General features: G+C 29.2%; 1 protein-coding gene across 4 annotated transcripts in view; it reads left to right on the top strand.

The window, feature by feature from the left end:
- nAChRbeta1 (nicotinic acetylcholine receptor beta1) overlaps positions 1-16,738 on the top strand; it is a 53,768-nt gene that overhangs the window by 3,985 nt on the left and 33,045 nt on the right. For 2 of the 4 annotated variants that reach the window (XM_075731730.1, XM_075731733.1), the window contains exon 2: positions 86-965. In XM_075731730.1, coding sequence (XP_075587845.1) covers positions 875-965 — 91 coding nt within the window. In that variant the 5' untranslated portion in view covers positions 86-874. The remainder of the gene's footprint in view (positions 1-85; positions 966-16,738) is intronic. The other 2 variants (XM_075731732.1, XM_075731731.1) reach the window with 2 other exon arrangements.

The following is a 16,738-nucleotide window of genomic DNA, read 5'->3' as shown; positions in this document are numbered from 1 at the left end:
TTGTTGTTGTGTATTGCTCGTGTTTTGTTTTTCGTTTGTTTTTAATGACAAATGAAAAACTTTTTTTTGTCATCCAAAAAAAAAGAAGAAAATTCTGTATCCATTTTCAGTATCATTATCGTAATTCTTTGGATTTTTTTTTCCAACTTCGATTCGATTATCAACAACTTTTTTTTGTTTCCTTTTTCACATCAATTTAATTTGTATACAACGATGTAATGAAAACAAAAAACAATATCATCCATTCGAATCGAATTCAATACGACGGTACCGGGGAAAAAAAATCATTTCTTCACATCTGATCCACAGCAACTGAAAATAACTGAATCAAATTATTATTTTTTTCGTCGTCGTCGTCGTCTTATAATCGAATTTTTTTTTTATTTCTCTCTCTCTCTCTCTCTGTCTCTGGTTCACCATAATTCATTTACAATTTCATCATTAATTTAGTATACAATCCATCATCATCATCATCATCATCTGTATCAACGACAACAACTAAGAGCATTATTATCTCGAATGTGTGATCATTATGATGATGATGATAATAATAATAATGATGAGAATGATGATCAACATCAAATTTCATATTTTAATTTTTCATATCCATCATCATCATCACCCATAATTTTGTCAATCGCTCATCATCATCATCATCATCATCATCATCATAGAATTCGTTTACATATTTCAAAATTTTTCATTTCTCATTTTCAAATTTTTGTTTTCCGTTTTTGTTTCTGTGTTTATCGAAAATTTAACTTATTCATCATCATCATCATCATCCATTGTCATTTGCCCAGAGAGAAAAAAAACCAGCAAAACAGGAATACCTAACTAATTGCAACTAGCCAAGCCAGAAAGATAAAAAAAAATGAAACAACAGGAAACATCAAAAATGATCGTTATGATGATGATATTCAAAATAATATTGATGCTCATTTTCAATGTGGCCTTATTATCCGGTATGTGTTTATTTTTTATGATATTTTTGTGTGTGTGTGTGTCATAATTCTAGTTGAATCATTCTGCTTATTTTCATTTTTATTATCACATCTAATGATGATGATGATCATTATTCGTTATTTTATTGGAAAATTTTTCCAGAATAATAGAATCGAAAACCAATGATAAAGATCAAATTTTGGCTAGTTCAATGTGTGTGCTTTTTTTCTGTGATTAGAATTTTAATTTTGACCACAGATGTGTATGATACCATAATCACCAAAAAATAAAAAAAAATGTTGAACGATCAAACCTTGAAACGATTGATTGATTTTGTTTTTGTTTTTTTTCTACATTTTTTTTCTTCATTAATTCATTCACATCTTAGAGATATCGAAAAACATTGTATTTTTTTTATTGTAAGAAAATTCTAGTTAGAAAATGAAATACTTTTCTGGTTCTTTGTTGTTGTTTTTGTCGTTTTTGTGTTTTTTACCTTCAGGGTTCCTGGTATTATTATTGTTGTTTTTTTTTTTTTTTTTTTTTTTTTTTGGTTCGTTTCGTTTTGTTTTCGATCCGTTCGTTTATTATCATTACAACAATCGATCAATGAATGAATCAATGATATAGTGGACAAGAATTTTTGTTTTTTTCTCTTTTTTCTCACTTTTTATGAATATATTTGAGCCATATGAATGAATGAATGAATCCTGGATCATTTATTGCGTGCTTGTGTGTGTGTGTGGATGTATAGATTTTGATCTTTTGTTTTGCTCTTTCTCTCTCTCTCTCTGTTCACATACAAATTTTTTTCCATATTTCATCGTTGTTTTTGCTTGTTTGCGAACAACAAATTGCCCTGCAGATTTTTTTTTTCTTCACTAACCAATATGCAAATTGTGCACAATGTGCACGAATGTATGATGGAAAAAAAATTCTGGTTTGCTTTTGTTTTTATATTTCCTATATATATGCAACAAAACGAAAAAAAAAACGATGGAAACAACAACACAAACAATTTGATAGCGATGAGTAAAATATTCTAATATAATATGAAATGACACCCACAACAACAACAACAACAACGTGACACAAAGAATCCTGAATGATCCGGAAACATTTATGGAAAAAAAATTTCGATTCCTTGTTGCTGTTGTTGTTATTATTTTGTCTTTAGGCAATTTTTTCCATTTTTTTTCTTTCTTTCTTTCCTTGAATTGTTTAAATGGATATATAGTAGGCTGTGATGATGATGATGATGATGATTATCATTATTTTAAAATGCCGACACTACATACAGACACATAACACACACTTATTGTTCATTCACATAATAATTTCATAAGAATTATATAAATTGCCCATAAGCTTAGAATTTGTGATAACATTCACTATTCATTTTTTATTCATCAAAGAATAGAAAAAAAAGAGTAAATTTCAAATTCATACGATGATGATGATGATGACAACATTTGATTGTGATCGATTGTGTTTGTGTGTGTGTGTTATGTACGATTGAAAATGAACAAGTTTTTTTTTGCTTTGTTGTTGTCGTTGTTGTTGTTGTTGTTGTTGTTGTTGATTCGTTTCGTTTCATTTCAACTCAATTCGATTCAATTTCAATTTCCCTTATGGAATATATATTTTTTTCTTGCTTTCTGCTTTTCGTTTCATTCATTCACACCATCTTTTTTTTTAATTTCTTTCACACGACTATTCTTGACATTTAAATGTGTGATAAAATGTGTACGAGTGTGTGATAGAATGTGGAAAATTATGTTGTCAATTTTTTTTATTCTTTCACCATGGCAAAATGTTAAATGATTGTTCTATATTCCATAGAATGAAACGAATTTAAGAAGAACTAGTTTCGTTTCCTGGGTGGCATGGATGTGTTGAATTCACTGGTTGGTTGGTTGTTTAGATGTCTGGATGGATGGATCAAATGATAGGCGCCAGAATTTTTTTTGTTTGTCTCTTCATCTTCTTTCTTTCGTTTTACATTGGAACACACCATTTCAAATATTCTATATTCGTTTCTTCATCATCAGAATTTCAATTGTCTTTTCATTTACAGAATGGAATGAAGCAAACGAAAAAAAAAGAATATTCTTTGGAATTTGTTCTTTTGTTATTCTTTATTATTGTGTGTATGTTGTTGTTGTTGTTGTTGTTACTTTTATTATAATTTTTATTTTCATTTTCACACTTTGTTTCTTTCATCTTTCGTCGTTGTGGTCGTCATTTTTTGTCGTTTCACATTTTCATTTCTCGATTATATGAACATAATGAATGGATAAATACAATGATTTTGGCCATTTTCAAAATCAAAACCAAAAAAAAAAACAAAAAAAAGTGAGAGAAAAAATATACGCGACCATTCATTTGATCCGCTTTTTTTTCCTTCTTAATATCACACAAACACTTTCTTTTCCACACTTAAAATGTTTGTTTGTGTGTGTGTCATGATATGGCAATTGCTTTTTTTTCTACTGGTTGTTGGAACCGCATACCAAATTACTATGATTGTCATTATTATTATGATGATGATGATGATGATTATGTGATTATTTTGTGTGTATGGACGTGTGCACATTTATAGCTTATATACACACATTCTTGTTTTGTTTGTATGTGTGTTTGGCCGCTTGTTTTTTCTTCTTCTTCTTCTTCTTTGGCTAGATTTTATTTCTTTTCATAACTAATGCTTATGATGATGATGATGATGATTATAATGATGAAAACGAATTATTATTATATCCTGGTTTTCTCTCTCTCTCGCTAGCGCATGAAATATACTTATCAGATGTTTTTTTTCTATGTGTCTGTGTGTAATGAATATTCTTTTCTGAATTGAAATATGATGATCGTCTTGAATTACATGATGATGATGATGATGATTATAATGTGTTTTTATGTGTGTGTGTGTGTGTGTGGATGACTGAGTGAGTGAATGAGTAAATGTTGTGAAAAAAAAGTTGTGATTGTGAAAGAAAATATAAATATAATATTTTTTTGTGGAAGTGGAAGAAAAACTAAGAAAAAAAAACAAAGTATTTATATGATGTGAAGTATTGTTTTTCTCTGTGGAATATTTTTTGTTTTGTTTTGTTGATGAATAAAATGAATATCGAAAAAAATTCTTGTGATTCATTTGTTGTTGTTGTTGTTGTGGCATCAATTTCATGGAATTCTTCCATCATCATCATCATCGATGACGAGTTTTCAAAATCATCAAATGTGTGATTTCTTTTCATCCAGGATCGAATGGCGTAAAATTAGAATAAATAATTTTTTTTCTGTTTTTGTTTTCGATGAAAATGATCAAAGAATATCATGTAATCAATCTCAAGATGATGATGGTGATGTGTTGACTTTCAATAATGAAATGTGATATAATGCTTTTACCGTTACTGGTACTGCTGCTACTACTACATTATGATAAGCGATTGACAAACAAAACAGTTTGAATGATGAAAATAAAGAATGGGATTTTTGGTTCCACTTCTGGATTCTTCACTATTCCGTAATTTCGTTGCAGTTTGCAGATTTTTTTTTTGTTTTTTTTCCAGAACCTTTTCATATTGTAATTATGGTGATTATGATGAAGAATTTTTTTTCGCCTTGAAAATTGCCTTTTTTTAAAAAAAACAACAAGCATCCAGAAATATTCAATTATTATTAACTCGATCTATTTGATCATTTTTTTCAAAGTATTTAGTACAACGTGCAGCAAACAGTTTTCTATCTTTTTTAGTTGATAATTTAAAAAAAATTCTGTTCATTTTTCCATCAAAAAATTTTCACATTCATCTTTTTTGATTCCTGTATTTTGTTGTTGTAGTTGTCGTTGGCGTTGTTGAGTAGATTGAATCAGTACAACTTAGACAGAATTTTGATACATTATCTCAGCCATTTTTTACTCATTCTAATGTTTCATTTTTCACTGTTTCGCTTTTTTCACTCTTCATCTCAATTCTATTCTGGAATTGATTATTATTGTATGCACAACGATATTTTTTTGGTTTTCTGTTTTTTTCTGTTTTTTTTTTTTTTGAATAAACGATCCATCCATTTAATACATCCTTCACAATCAAGAAAAAAAAACATATCGAAACGAGAGAGAGAAATTATGATTGAATTTGATTGATGTCTTATGCGGGGAGGTGGGTACCACACGGCCATTTTTTTTCTTGCTTGACTGTGTGTGTATAATAGATGAATGATTGTTTGATGGTCATGGGTATTATTTAATGTGGCCACGAAAAACAACAACCAGCTAGGAAGTGGATAATGGTGATGTATATATCATTCAATAAAAAAACAAAAAAAAAACAAAGATAGAGTGAGATGGACAAAAACAAACGACCCAAACTATCCGTTGGACTTTGTGTAGGTGGAGTTTTTCACTCAATCTTCCCCTCTCTTATTTCATTGATTTTGATTGATGAAATCGCTGTATGAACACATGCAATGATCATTTCATTTTTGTTTTTGTTTTTTTTTGGCCATGCTTTTCTATTTTTAGCTTATATAGTAGAGATTGTTTACTTGTTTGGTTGTTTTTTTTCTCTCTTCGTTCAATAGATCATTTTGTACTAGTTTTTTTCTTTGATTCCGTTATTTAATAATAATAATAACAATGATGATGATTAATAAAATATTACACACACACACACACACACACATACATCATCAAGAATCATTATTATCAATAAGGGTTGTTTTTTTCCATCGTTGCTGTTGCTGCCTCTGCTGCTGTTCAAGTTATCAGAATCAGAATTATACATGAACCAAAGTTTTTTTTATGTTTTGGATAGGAAAATCGAATATGATTGAATTCTTGTGAAACGGACGCCCACACACATACACACACACGCACACAAACACGATATATCCGAGTGTTTGGCAGATTTATTATTAATTTTTTTTTGCTAATTTATCTTTCTTTTTTCGATTCTTACCATTCGATTCACACAGTGGTTGTATGTTAACAACCTGAAATAATTTAATGTCTCTCATTTTATTACATGTTAAACAAGTTTGACTTTTGACCCTTTTTTGTCAAAAGTCAAACGAATTTGAAAAAGAAAATTCCATGTGTGTGTGTGTGTGTGCGTGTATATAACTCAATTATTTTCTTCAAATGTTATCATCAAGTACGATTCTTTTTTTCATAATGTCGTTAAACCTAATGTTGTTGTTGTTGTTGTTGTTGTCATCATTCCATTTCATTCATCGTTTCTTTCTCTCTCTCTCTCTCCACATTGAGTATTATTATACTCATGTTCCTAAATAAATTATCATGTAATTTTTTTTTCTTCGTTGTTGTTGTTGTTGTTGTTGTTTCTTCACTTTTTTTCAATCTTTTTGCCGTTGTTGTTGATGTGTTTTTTTTCAAATTTTTCCGTCGGCTTTCATTTGCCACACACACACACACACGCAAAAACTAATTCTCTTTTTTTTCTTTATTTGACAAAAACAATCGCCTAGCTTTTTTGTAGTTGAATCCTTGAAATCTGTGTCTAGAAAAAAAAATAAATAATAAAACGACAACAACAACAACAACAACGACAAAGGTCTTGAAATTTTTTTTTCTCTGGCTAATGAATAAAAGGAAATAATAAATTTCTTGTTGTTCCAGGATCATGTTGATGTTTTTTTTTCATTTATATATACCCAAAGTTAAGTTGAATTTTATTTTTTATTTTTTTTACATTAAATTTTCATTTTTCATTGACTTTTATCTCCAAAAATTTTTTTCTTGTTCGTTGTTGTTGTTGTTGGAACATAATGGAACACACACACACACACACACACTCAAAGCATAAATATAAGCTTTCAGTAGTCCATTGTGCATCATTGATGTACACCAATTGAAGGCCAATAGAGAATGAACAGAGAAAAAAAGATTGTCATCAATGTTATGTTGTTCGTTCGTTTGTATCATATCGTACAATGTTTTTTTTTCTTCTGTTTTGGAACCATAGAAGAAAAAAAGGCCGATTGAAGCTTGGATCAGCGCTTTTAATCTATTATAATACAATAATTTTTTTTTCTTCTTCGCATCAGATTTTTTTTTATTTTTTTTTCCTTTAATATGTCACATTGTGAAATGAAATTAGCTATAGTTTTGATCATCAAACATGAACACACACACATCACGCCCGATATTTGCCCACGTTATTAGTTGTGTGTGTGTGTCTGTGTCGTAAGAATGTCATAGTTGCCCTCAATTCTTTCGTTGTGTTTGATTTTTTTTGTTGTTGTCTTCATCTTCATCTTCTTGCTATATCAAAAATAATATTACACTATGGTCGTTTGAATCCATCAATGATGATGATGATCGTAGAGCTTCTTGTTCTTCTTGTATTTCCACATTAGATGAAACCGTTTGTGGGCAAAAAAAAAATAAAAAAATAGAAAAATGCAATGCAGTAAAGTTTCCATTTCAGGCATCTATGTTGTTGCTGTTTTTAGATTTTTTTTTGTTCATTTCTTTGAACAATTTTTGAATGATGATGATGATTTGTTTTTTTCTGTTTTTTTTTTCAGTTTTGGGTATGTACCAGATTTCAAAATTTTCTTTTTCTTCATTTCATTGGCTTAGTATTTTGCACACCCATATCAGATTGGTTCTGATCGGGTAAAATTGACACACACACACACACACAAAAATAGGAGGGGGTGGTTTTTCTCATCTCAATTCTATGATGAATTTTTATAATTCTTGGAACTATTGAACAGAAATTGTGCCACTTGAAAGTTTTTCCTTTTTCGTTTCCAATTGTGCACATTTATTCTATCTCTCTCTCTCTCTATCCATCTTTCTTTTTTCTTTTCTTTTTTCTATCTGTCCTTTTCCATTTATGAAGACGACAATATGAAAGATTAACAACAACGCATCGTTGTTTGAATTCTTTGAATCGTATGTGTATGTGGGAAATGGTCGCAGTTTTAATTTTTTTTTCTCCTACTGATTTAGATTCTAGGATTCTAGTTTTTCTGAAAAATGAAAAAAAAAATTACAACGCACGAATGAATGAATGAATGAATGATTCTGCAACTTTTCATAACTGCAATATGTTTGTGTGTGTGAGTGAGTGAGTGCTTTTTCTATTCTGTCGGTATATACAGTTCATATTTTTTTTCCACATTCTTATAATATTCCTATCACATTCAATTTATATACGAAAATAATATTCTTTGCATGGATGAATGAAAATGGTGTGTGTGTGTGCGTGTGTGTTTTTGTGAAGATTTGAAGAAAATAAAAAAAAACATCACAAACATTCAGTTGCAAAAAACTCTTTTTTTTCTAGCTATTCCAATATCAAGAAAAAAAATTGTCATTTGTTGATGTGTTGTGTGCAAGGCCTGACTGACTGAGATGATGATACGAACGTTTCAATCAGAAAAAAAAGAAGGCAAAAGAAGATTGAGATAAAAACTTTTCTTCAACTATATATTATTTGATTAAAAAAAAACTCAAGATACTGGCTGCTAAGAGACTTTATGGGCATACACACACACACACACAGACGATATTTTTCGTCGGGATTTTGAAGTTTTGCACTAAAGCTTTAGATTGCTAAAAAAAATGATAAGAATTGAAAATTCAATTGTCCATCATCTCATAGCCACACTAGTGAATTAGTCGAAATGCCGGAATTTGTTTGAAATTCAACGAATTCAAGGATTCTCTTCTTTATTTTATGAATGAAAAGATTTTTTTTTTTGGCCTGACTTTTTTTTGTCACTTTCTTGTTTGATTGAGATGATGGCAATATGTATCGGCTTTTTGAAATTTTTTTTTCGACTATTATCATCATCATCATCATTATTCAACAGCATTATCGTTGCCACTTTTGAGTTGATTCCGCATTTTTTTTGTTTGCAATGAATTCATGAAAAATTCTTTCCAACTTGATATTCTGTTGTTGAAACGAGATTTTTTAGTTCAATTTTTTTTTTGATTTAGTCAACGTTTGTTTATATACAGATTTTTGTTTTCATTTTGTGTGTGTGTTTGTGTTTCACATGTGAATCAAAATGTTTTTGTTTTCTTTTTTTTTCACACTGAACTGATTGTGTCGGTTATATTCCAGTTTTTCGTTTGTTTGTTTGTTCATTCGGTCCGTTGACCATTCTATAAATGATAAAAATACTTGGTACCAAGATTTAATTTTGTTTTCTGGCATTTTCTCATTCATTTTCAACGATATCTTGATTTTTTTTTCATTTGCCTTCATCGTGCAAAATTACAAGTTTGACCGTTTTTCGTTTGTGGGACCTCTATTTTTTTTTCATTTTTGTTTTTCATCATCATCATCATCATCGTGGATTTCGTATTCGCTCAAATAGCAGCAGTGTACATCTGAAAAAATAAATCAAGTTGAAAACAGGAACTGAACTGAACTGAATTGAATTGAAACGAATCGAATTGAATTGAATTAAGATGAATGAAAAACAAAACGAAACTAAATTTTCTCTCTTTTTTTTTTGCTCGGTTGATCAATGATGAAGAACCGGAATAATTTATAATATCGAATTCTGGATGATGATGATTATTATTTGTTGTTGTTGTTGTTGGTGATATGAACTATGGTGTGAGTGAGAGAGATCCACCGAATAATGATGATGATGGTGAAGGTTGATTTTTTTTTTTTGGCTAGAAAAATCATTTTGTGCAAATATGGAAATTTCGATTCTCACCATTCATTGAGATGGTTAATTTATTTTTTCGTTTTTTTTTTTTTTGATTTCGGTTATTCACAAAAAACTTTTCGTTTTTTTTGCTCTTTTTTCAATTTATTCTTATCTGGTTTTTTTTATACATATGGTTGACAATCAATGAATGTTTTTTTTTGCGTTGAAAATTGTTTTAAATTGATTTTGAACATTAATTTAAAACGACAATTTTTTTTATTTCATCTTGAATCTCGTCGTCGTCGTCGTCGTTTTTTTTTGTATATCAGCATGACTTGTCAATCGATTGGTTTATATATATATCTCATTTATTTCATTATCCAAATGTCTTGCCTAGCACAATGAATGGATGAATGAAAGAAACAAAAATTTTAATTTTCATTCCAATTGAATTGATGAAAATCTCAATCAACATCCATTCACAATCACACACACACACACACACACGGACACAGAATAGACATCAAAATGATCATGATAATGATGATGATGTGAAAAACACTTATAGTGAACGACGACAAGATTGAATGAATTTTTTTTGAATTGAATAAAGAAATTTATGAATGAAAAAAAAGAAACGATAAACATGTAAATAATCGTAATAGTAGATTTAAATCGCTTTCAGGTTATTGGATGTTTGCAATAAAAAAAAAAGAAAAAAGAACCACGAAATGAACCACAACAATAAGAAAAATCGACAACTTTGCTGATGAGAGAGAAAAAAATAAGAAAAAAAGGCTGGAATTGTAGAATTTATTTTATTTTATTCATTCATTCATTCATTCACAACACACAAATTCAAACCGACAGCTTAATTATTTTTATTCATCACTATAGTTAGTAGTTTCAATCGTTATGTTTCTTTTTTTTCGTGTTTTTTTTTCTTCTTGAGATTTTTTTTTTTGCTGTGGAAAATTCTTTCATTTTGGTGGTTTGCGTGTGTGTGTGTGTGTGTGTGTGCGTGGTTGTCATTCTACAATTCTTAATTGAATTTTTTTTCCATCCATTTCACTGGTTCACTTCAATTTGAGAGGTTTTTTTCCCAATGCTGGGGAAAAAATTCTTTTTTCTTCCTGTTCCAGTTTATTTTATTCCCTTTTGTTTCGTTTCGATTCAATTCGATTCATTATTTCGGTATTTTCTTCTCTTTTTTTTAATTATTACCATTACAATTTCCATTCAAACATGAACAAAAAATAAAGAATTTGGCAATCAAAATAACAAAGAATTTTTCTTCAGTTTTTTTCCCCATGAAAATTAATGAATAGAACGAAATAAAAAAAATGACAAAGAACACGAATTACTCGTAAAATCATTTTACATTTTTTTTTTATAATATTGATTGATGGTTGGTTGGTTGGTTGGATGGTTGGTGAATTGAATGCGGATGAGAATTTTTTCAATGGAAAAAAATTTAAATTTTTTTTTTGATTCTTTTGATTGTAATTGTAAATGGAATGAATTGTAATTGGCCCCCATTACTGTAACCGAATGAATATTTTAGAAATTATTCCAAAAATTTTGAACAAAAAAAAATTTTCGTCTCTGTTTTTCTACACCCTTTCTCTATTCTTTATCTAATTTGTCTGTCTGTATATGTGTGTATTGTTTGTTTGTTTGTTTGTATAATAAGTTTGCTCGTTATTTGATTTTTATTTTCTTCATTTTCTTCTCGTTTGATGACATTTAGAGTTTTTTTTCATTATTCAATCATGTTGTTGTTGTTGTTGTTGTTGTTGTTGTCGATGAAGATGATGATTGCATAACTATTTACATTCCATACACACACACACACATTTGACAATTGTACTAGAAAACACTATGATTGAATGAATTGAACGAATTGTAAATACACACACACACACACACACACACATTGGTTGACATTAGACATATATTTGTCTCTGAAAGAAAGCAAAAAAAAATTGTTGTCAGGAATTTTTGTTGTTGTTGTTGTTCAATCTCTGTCTTTTCCAAATATTATTTTCATCATCATTTTGTTATTTGTTCATGGTTATGATGGATGAGGAAAAAAAATTTACGAGAGTGTATGTCCAATATCCAATAAATCGTATGGATATTTGATGATGATGGGAAAAAAACACAGATCAATTGAGCTCTATTGGACTTTAGGATCAATTCTTTTTTTTTATTATTATTATTTTGATCATCATCATCATCATCAAGAGCTGAGCCCATACTTATTACGCTTATTATGACAACTAATTTTTTTTTGTTCTATTCGTTTGCTGATAATTTAGCTAATTTAGGCATTAGTTGTATATTATTATTAGCCATAGAATAAAGATAGATAGAGAGAGAGAGTGAGTGAGTTAGAAGAGAGCCAAAGCAATTTATCCAACAGAATAAATGAGAATATAAAAGCAAAAAACGAAGAAAAAAAAAAGAATTGAAAGATGAAAAAAAAGAACCCTGAGAGCATGATATGAAAGACAAAGAGAGAGAGAGAGAGAGAGAGAGCGTAAAAGCTCTTCAATCAACTAACCAGCCAGCGAACGAATCAACCATTCGAAGACGACCTTCGATGATGATGATGTTGATGAAGAAGAAGAATGAATGGATGGATGGATGGATGAATTGGATGAACGCAAATGAATAAATGAATGAAAAAAAAGAAAGAAAAAAAAAGAATTGACTGAATTGAAGAACAAAAGAATCGAAACTTATGTTCCATATACAATGTGTGTGTGTGTGTGTGTGTTTGTATGGATTGAATTGGACCCAAAAGACAATATATATTGATTTGTTCGCTTGTTCACAATATTCTTCATCAGCGTTTATAATTCAGAATTATTCTTTCGTTCTTTTTTTTCTTATTGCTTAATTTTTTTTTGTTTTGTTTTTGGATCCCTCTGGTCTCATAAGTGTGTGTGTGTGTCTTTGACTTTGGAATATTTGTTGTTTGTATTTTGTTTTTCTCATTCCATTTCTTTGTCTTGGTCGTCTCAGGTTTTTTTCAGTATCTGTCTTTATTGACCTCTTTAGAATAATAAAATGTGGAATTTTTTTTTCCATTTCTCAGCATGTAATGCAATTATTAAGTCAATTTTTCATATGCGTTTGATTAGTATGATGATGTTGATGATTCATTTTAATTTATTTATCATGTGTGAATATCACATTCATATAAATAATGATGATTATGATTATTATGTGTTGAAATCATAATCATAATCATAATTATAATCATCATCATCATCATCATCATTATAACTGCCATAATCACATTGTGTCATTCATCCAACCACACACATACACAGACACTATAATTATCTGTCTCTGTTTATTTAACATACAAACACTGAGAGTGAGAGAGAGTGTTAGAAAGAAAGAGTTAGAATTTCAAATTCATTCCATTTGGAATCAATCAGATTCAATTTAATGAATGGCACAATTGATTTTATTTTTTTTTTTTGAAAAAAAATCAACAGAATCTGATGATTCCAATGTATTTGTGTATATATAGTTTAATTATGTTGTCAAAATGTTTTTCTTTTTTTTTCTTGACCACAAAAATTGAAAAAAGTAAAAAAAAACAAATTCAACTGAAATGTTTTTTTTTGAGATTTTTATTTTTATTTCACATTTCATTTTGGGCAAAAAAAAAAATTTTTTTTTCATTTGAAAAGTTTGTTTACCAAACTGATGGATGAAGAAAAAATCAAAAAAAAACAAATGCTTGTTATTTGGTCGGTTGTTAGTTGGTCGATAAATTTTGGGCAACAACGAAATTGCAAATAAAAAAATAAAGAAAAAACGCCTTTCGAACCAACCTAAAAAAAACTGAACCAATTAAATGATCGTGGAATATATAAATTCTATTTTCAAAATGATGATTTTAGTCATCATCATTTTGATGATGAGAATGATGAGAATTTTTTTTCTCTCATTCTTTTTTTACTCGTTAGGGTGGGAAGTCAGGCAGACATATAAGCACACAGGATGGAGAGAATAAAAAAAGTATAGATTGAATGAGAGTTTTGCATAGATAATATCCTGTGTGTGTGTGTGTGTTTGTGTGTTGTATGCATCACGTAACATCATCAATACCATTGCCATTGAAAAGAAAAAAAAACTAAGCAAAATGAATAAAAAACGAGAAATAAAAAAAAATTCATCTCTTGCTTGTTTGATGCTGATGATGATGATGATGATGATGATGATGTTGCCAATTTAATTAACGTTTTCATCATCATTATCGTATCTCACTCATACAGTCACTCTCCAATATCCTGACTTTAATAATAACATAAACATTGAGTTTTTGATTTTTTTTTCTCTCATTCAATTCCAGAATTTCATTCATTCATTGATGATGATAATATGTTTTCATGAGATTTTCTTTCTCCCTCTCTCATTCGCCCAATTTATTTACCTTTTCATCATCATCATCATCATCATCAGTGGTGGAATGTTATTGAAAATTGCCTTTCAAAACCAATATAACAAAACAATCGTATATCCAGAAAGAAAGAAAAATATTACATTCCAGAAAATTAATATTAATTATTAATTTACCATTGTGACGTTTTCCATTATTTTTAAATTTGAAATGTTTGATTTGAGAATTTTTTTCCATATGTATCTTTCTCTCGATGTTATTGAACATTGTGATTGGCTGTTGAGCAAAAAAAAAACGCAACCAAAATCCAAAATTTATAAGTGAAAAAAACTTTTTTCTCCGATTGTGCATAAACACAAGCAACAAATAAATGAAATAGAAAAGTTGTGTCTATCGATTTTTGTCTCAAGAAGAAGAACGAGAAGAATCTGCAAAAATTCATTTCAATTTATCCGCAGACACACACAACAACTATTTCCATTTTCTATCGTCGTCGTTATCGTTGTCGTTGTAGTCGTCATGTTTGAATTTATGAACAGCCAAAAAAAAAGATCCGGTAAAAGTTTTTTTTCTGCTCTATCTATATATAAATAATTTATTTCCTTATGATTTCATTTGGTTTCTATTAATATAAAGCAACAACAAAAAAAAATTCCATGCACATCATCCATCTCTATAGGTGAATTTATCAATTTACTTGATATTGAAAGTTTGAAAGAATTTTTTGTTCTTCTCTTCTTTATTTGACCTAATGATTGATTCTATTTTTCACTGTGATTTTTTTTTTGGCAATTTTTTTTTCTCCTCACTTGATCCAATGTCAAATGTTCATTCATTCATTCATTCACCATTGATATGATCGATTGAGATCTCATCATCATCATCATCATCATCGGCGTCTAATCCGTTAGTTAATTTTGAATCAAATGATCGGTTTTTGAGAATTCAATAAAAGAAGCTTAAAGAATTTATTACTGACACTGGCTATCTATTACATTTATATCAACGAAAAAAAAAATTGAATCAATCCGATAGGGTGTGGAAAGTAAGAAAAAAAATCAAAATTGACTTTTTTTTGTGTGTGTGTGTGTGTGTGTTTCTTCAAACTTTTCTTCATAAAAACTCACAAGATTCGATTTGAACGAATTTTTTTTTTGCTTTCAATCGAATGATTTTGTGATATATAAAAAAAAATAATCATAAATCGATCTGTCAGCACACATAACTTAATTTCTAGCACATTTCATTGCCAGTTCACAAGATGAATTGCAAATGATAATCGAAAGTGAAGACGGCCAAACAGAAAAAAAAATCGATTTAGAACCAAATGTTTTGTCAATGATTTATTGATTTCAATCAAATTCTTTATGAACTTTATAGTTTTTTTTTCTCAATTTCATTTTGTATTTGCCGACAATCACACACACACACACACACACACAGTGAATTCAAGCATTTAAACCGGAATGTTTATGTTTGTATTTAATTCTCGAATGAATGTTATCGATATAATGTTTATTTGTTTCATTTATTCGTATTCGTTTATGGCCTGTATGTTTATTCGTTTGTTTATTTATGTGTATGTGTGTGTGTGTGTGTTTGATGTTTATGTTCATTAAAAACTAACGAATGTGCAAGACGAAATTTAGTTTCTCTAATTGAAAACTAAATTTTTTTTTATCCGAAATTGTTGATGATAATGTTTGAGAATTTTGGATTCTAAACTTTGAATTCGTACAAACAATGGAAATTCTTGTCGGTCTGTTTGTTCGTTATTTGTCTGCTTATTTTTCATCCAAATGTTATTTTTGATTTGGAAAAAAAAGTTAAATTTAAAGCCTGAAGCTTCAAATGATGAAATGATGCAACTATAGACAGTGAATAGAAACACAAATACGATAACAAGAGAAAGAGAAAGTGAGAGAGAGCCGGATCATCATCGGATCGAATGTGCGTAATTTTTTTCCACTATACTCATTCTCTTAATCATCTTCATCAAATTCTTTTCACATCTATTTTTATATTGAATAGATACTAGTATTGAAAAGAATCTCTGAAGAGAATTGAATTGAATCTGATGACGATGATGATCATTAATACATTCAATATGAAATTGAGAAATCTAAATCAATAACAGCAGCATCTGCTGTCGCTGCTGCTGCTGCATCATATTCTCCAACAACTTCAAGAATTTTGTTGAATCAAGCCGATGGATTCAATTTCAAACAAAAGTTCTTAGATTTCCTAGATCGTTTCTGATCATCGATCGTTATTTTTGGAGTTTTAATTCATCTATTTATCAAATTAAGAGGAAAAAAAATCAACTTGGCTAACAACAATGTGCCAAAAAAAAAACAATCAAAAGTTCTGTTCCAATTATATATCATGGTATTTGGTTTTTTTTTTGTTTTGTTTCGCGTCATATGTCAAGTGGCTACGAGAATATTCATACTGTGTGTCTATTGGGAACTCTTAACAATTCTTGCACAATCATTGTGGCAACCAACATCACATGTGTTGTAACTGTGAGACAGTGAATTGAAAAATTTATGTTTTGTTTTAAAAATTCGTTTCACTTTTTTGTCCAGTTATTTTTGTTCACTTACATTACACATAGACACACACACACACACAGTCATTCACAGACAAAGTGCTTTGGATGATGATGACATTGGAATTTGTGATTTAATCTGATTGCTTGTTCTCCATGAAGTGGTTTTT

This window comes from Dermatophagoides farinae, chromosome 6 (assembly GCF_024713945.1).
Source record: "Dermatophagoides farinae isolate YC_2012a chromosome 6, ASM2471394v1, whole genome shotgun sequence".
Lineage (NCBI taxonomy): Eukaryota > Metazoa > Arthropoda > Arachnida > Sarcoptiformes > Pyroglyphidae > Dermatophagoides > Dermatophagoides farinae.
Note: the sequence above shows the minus strand (reverse complement) of the source record. Positions and strands in the feature narration are given on the sequence as shown.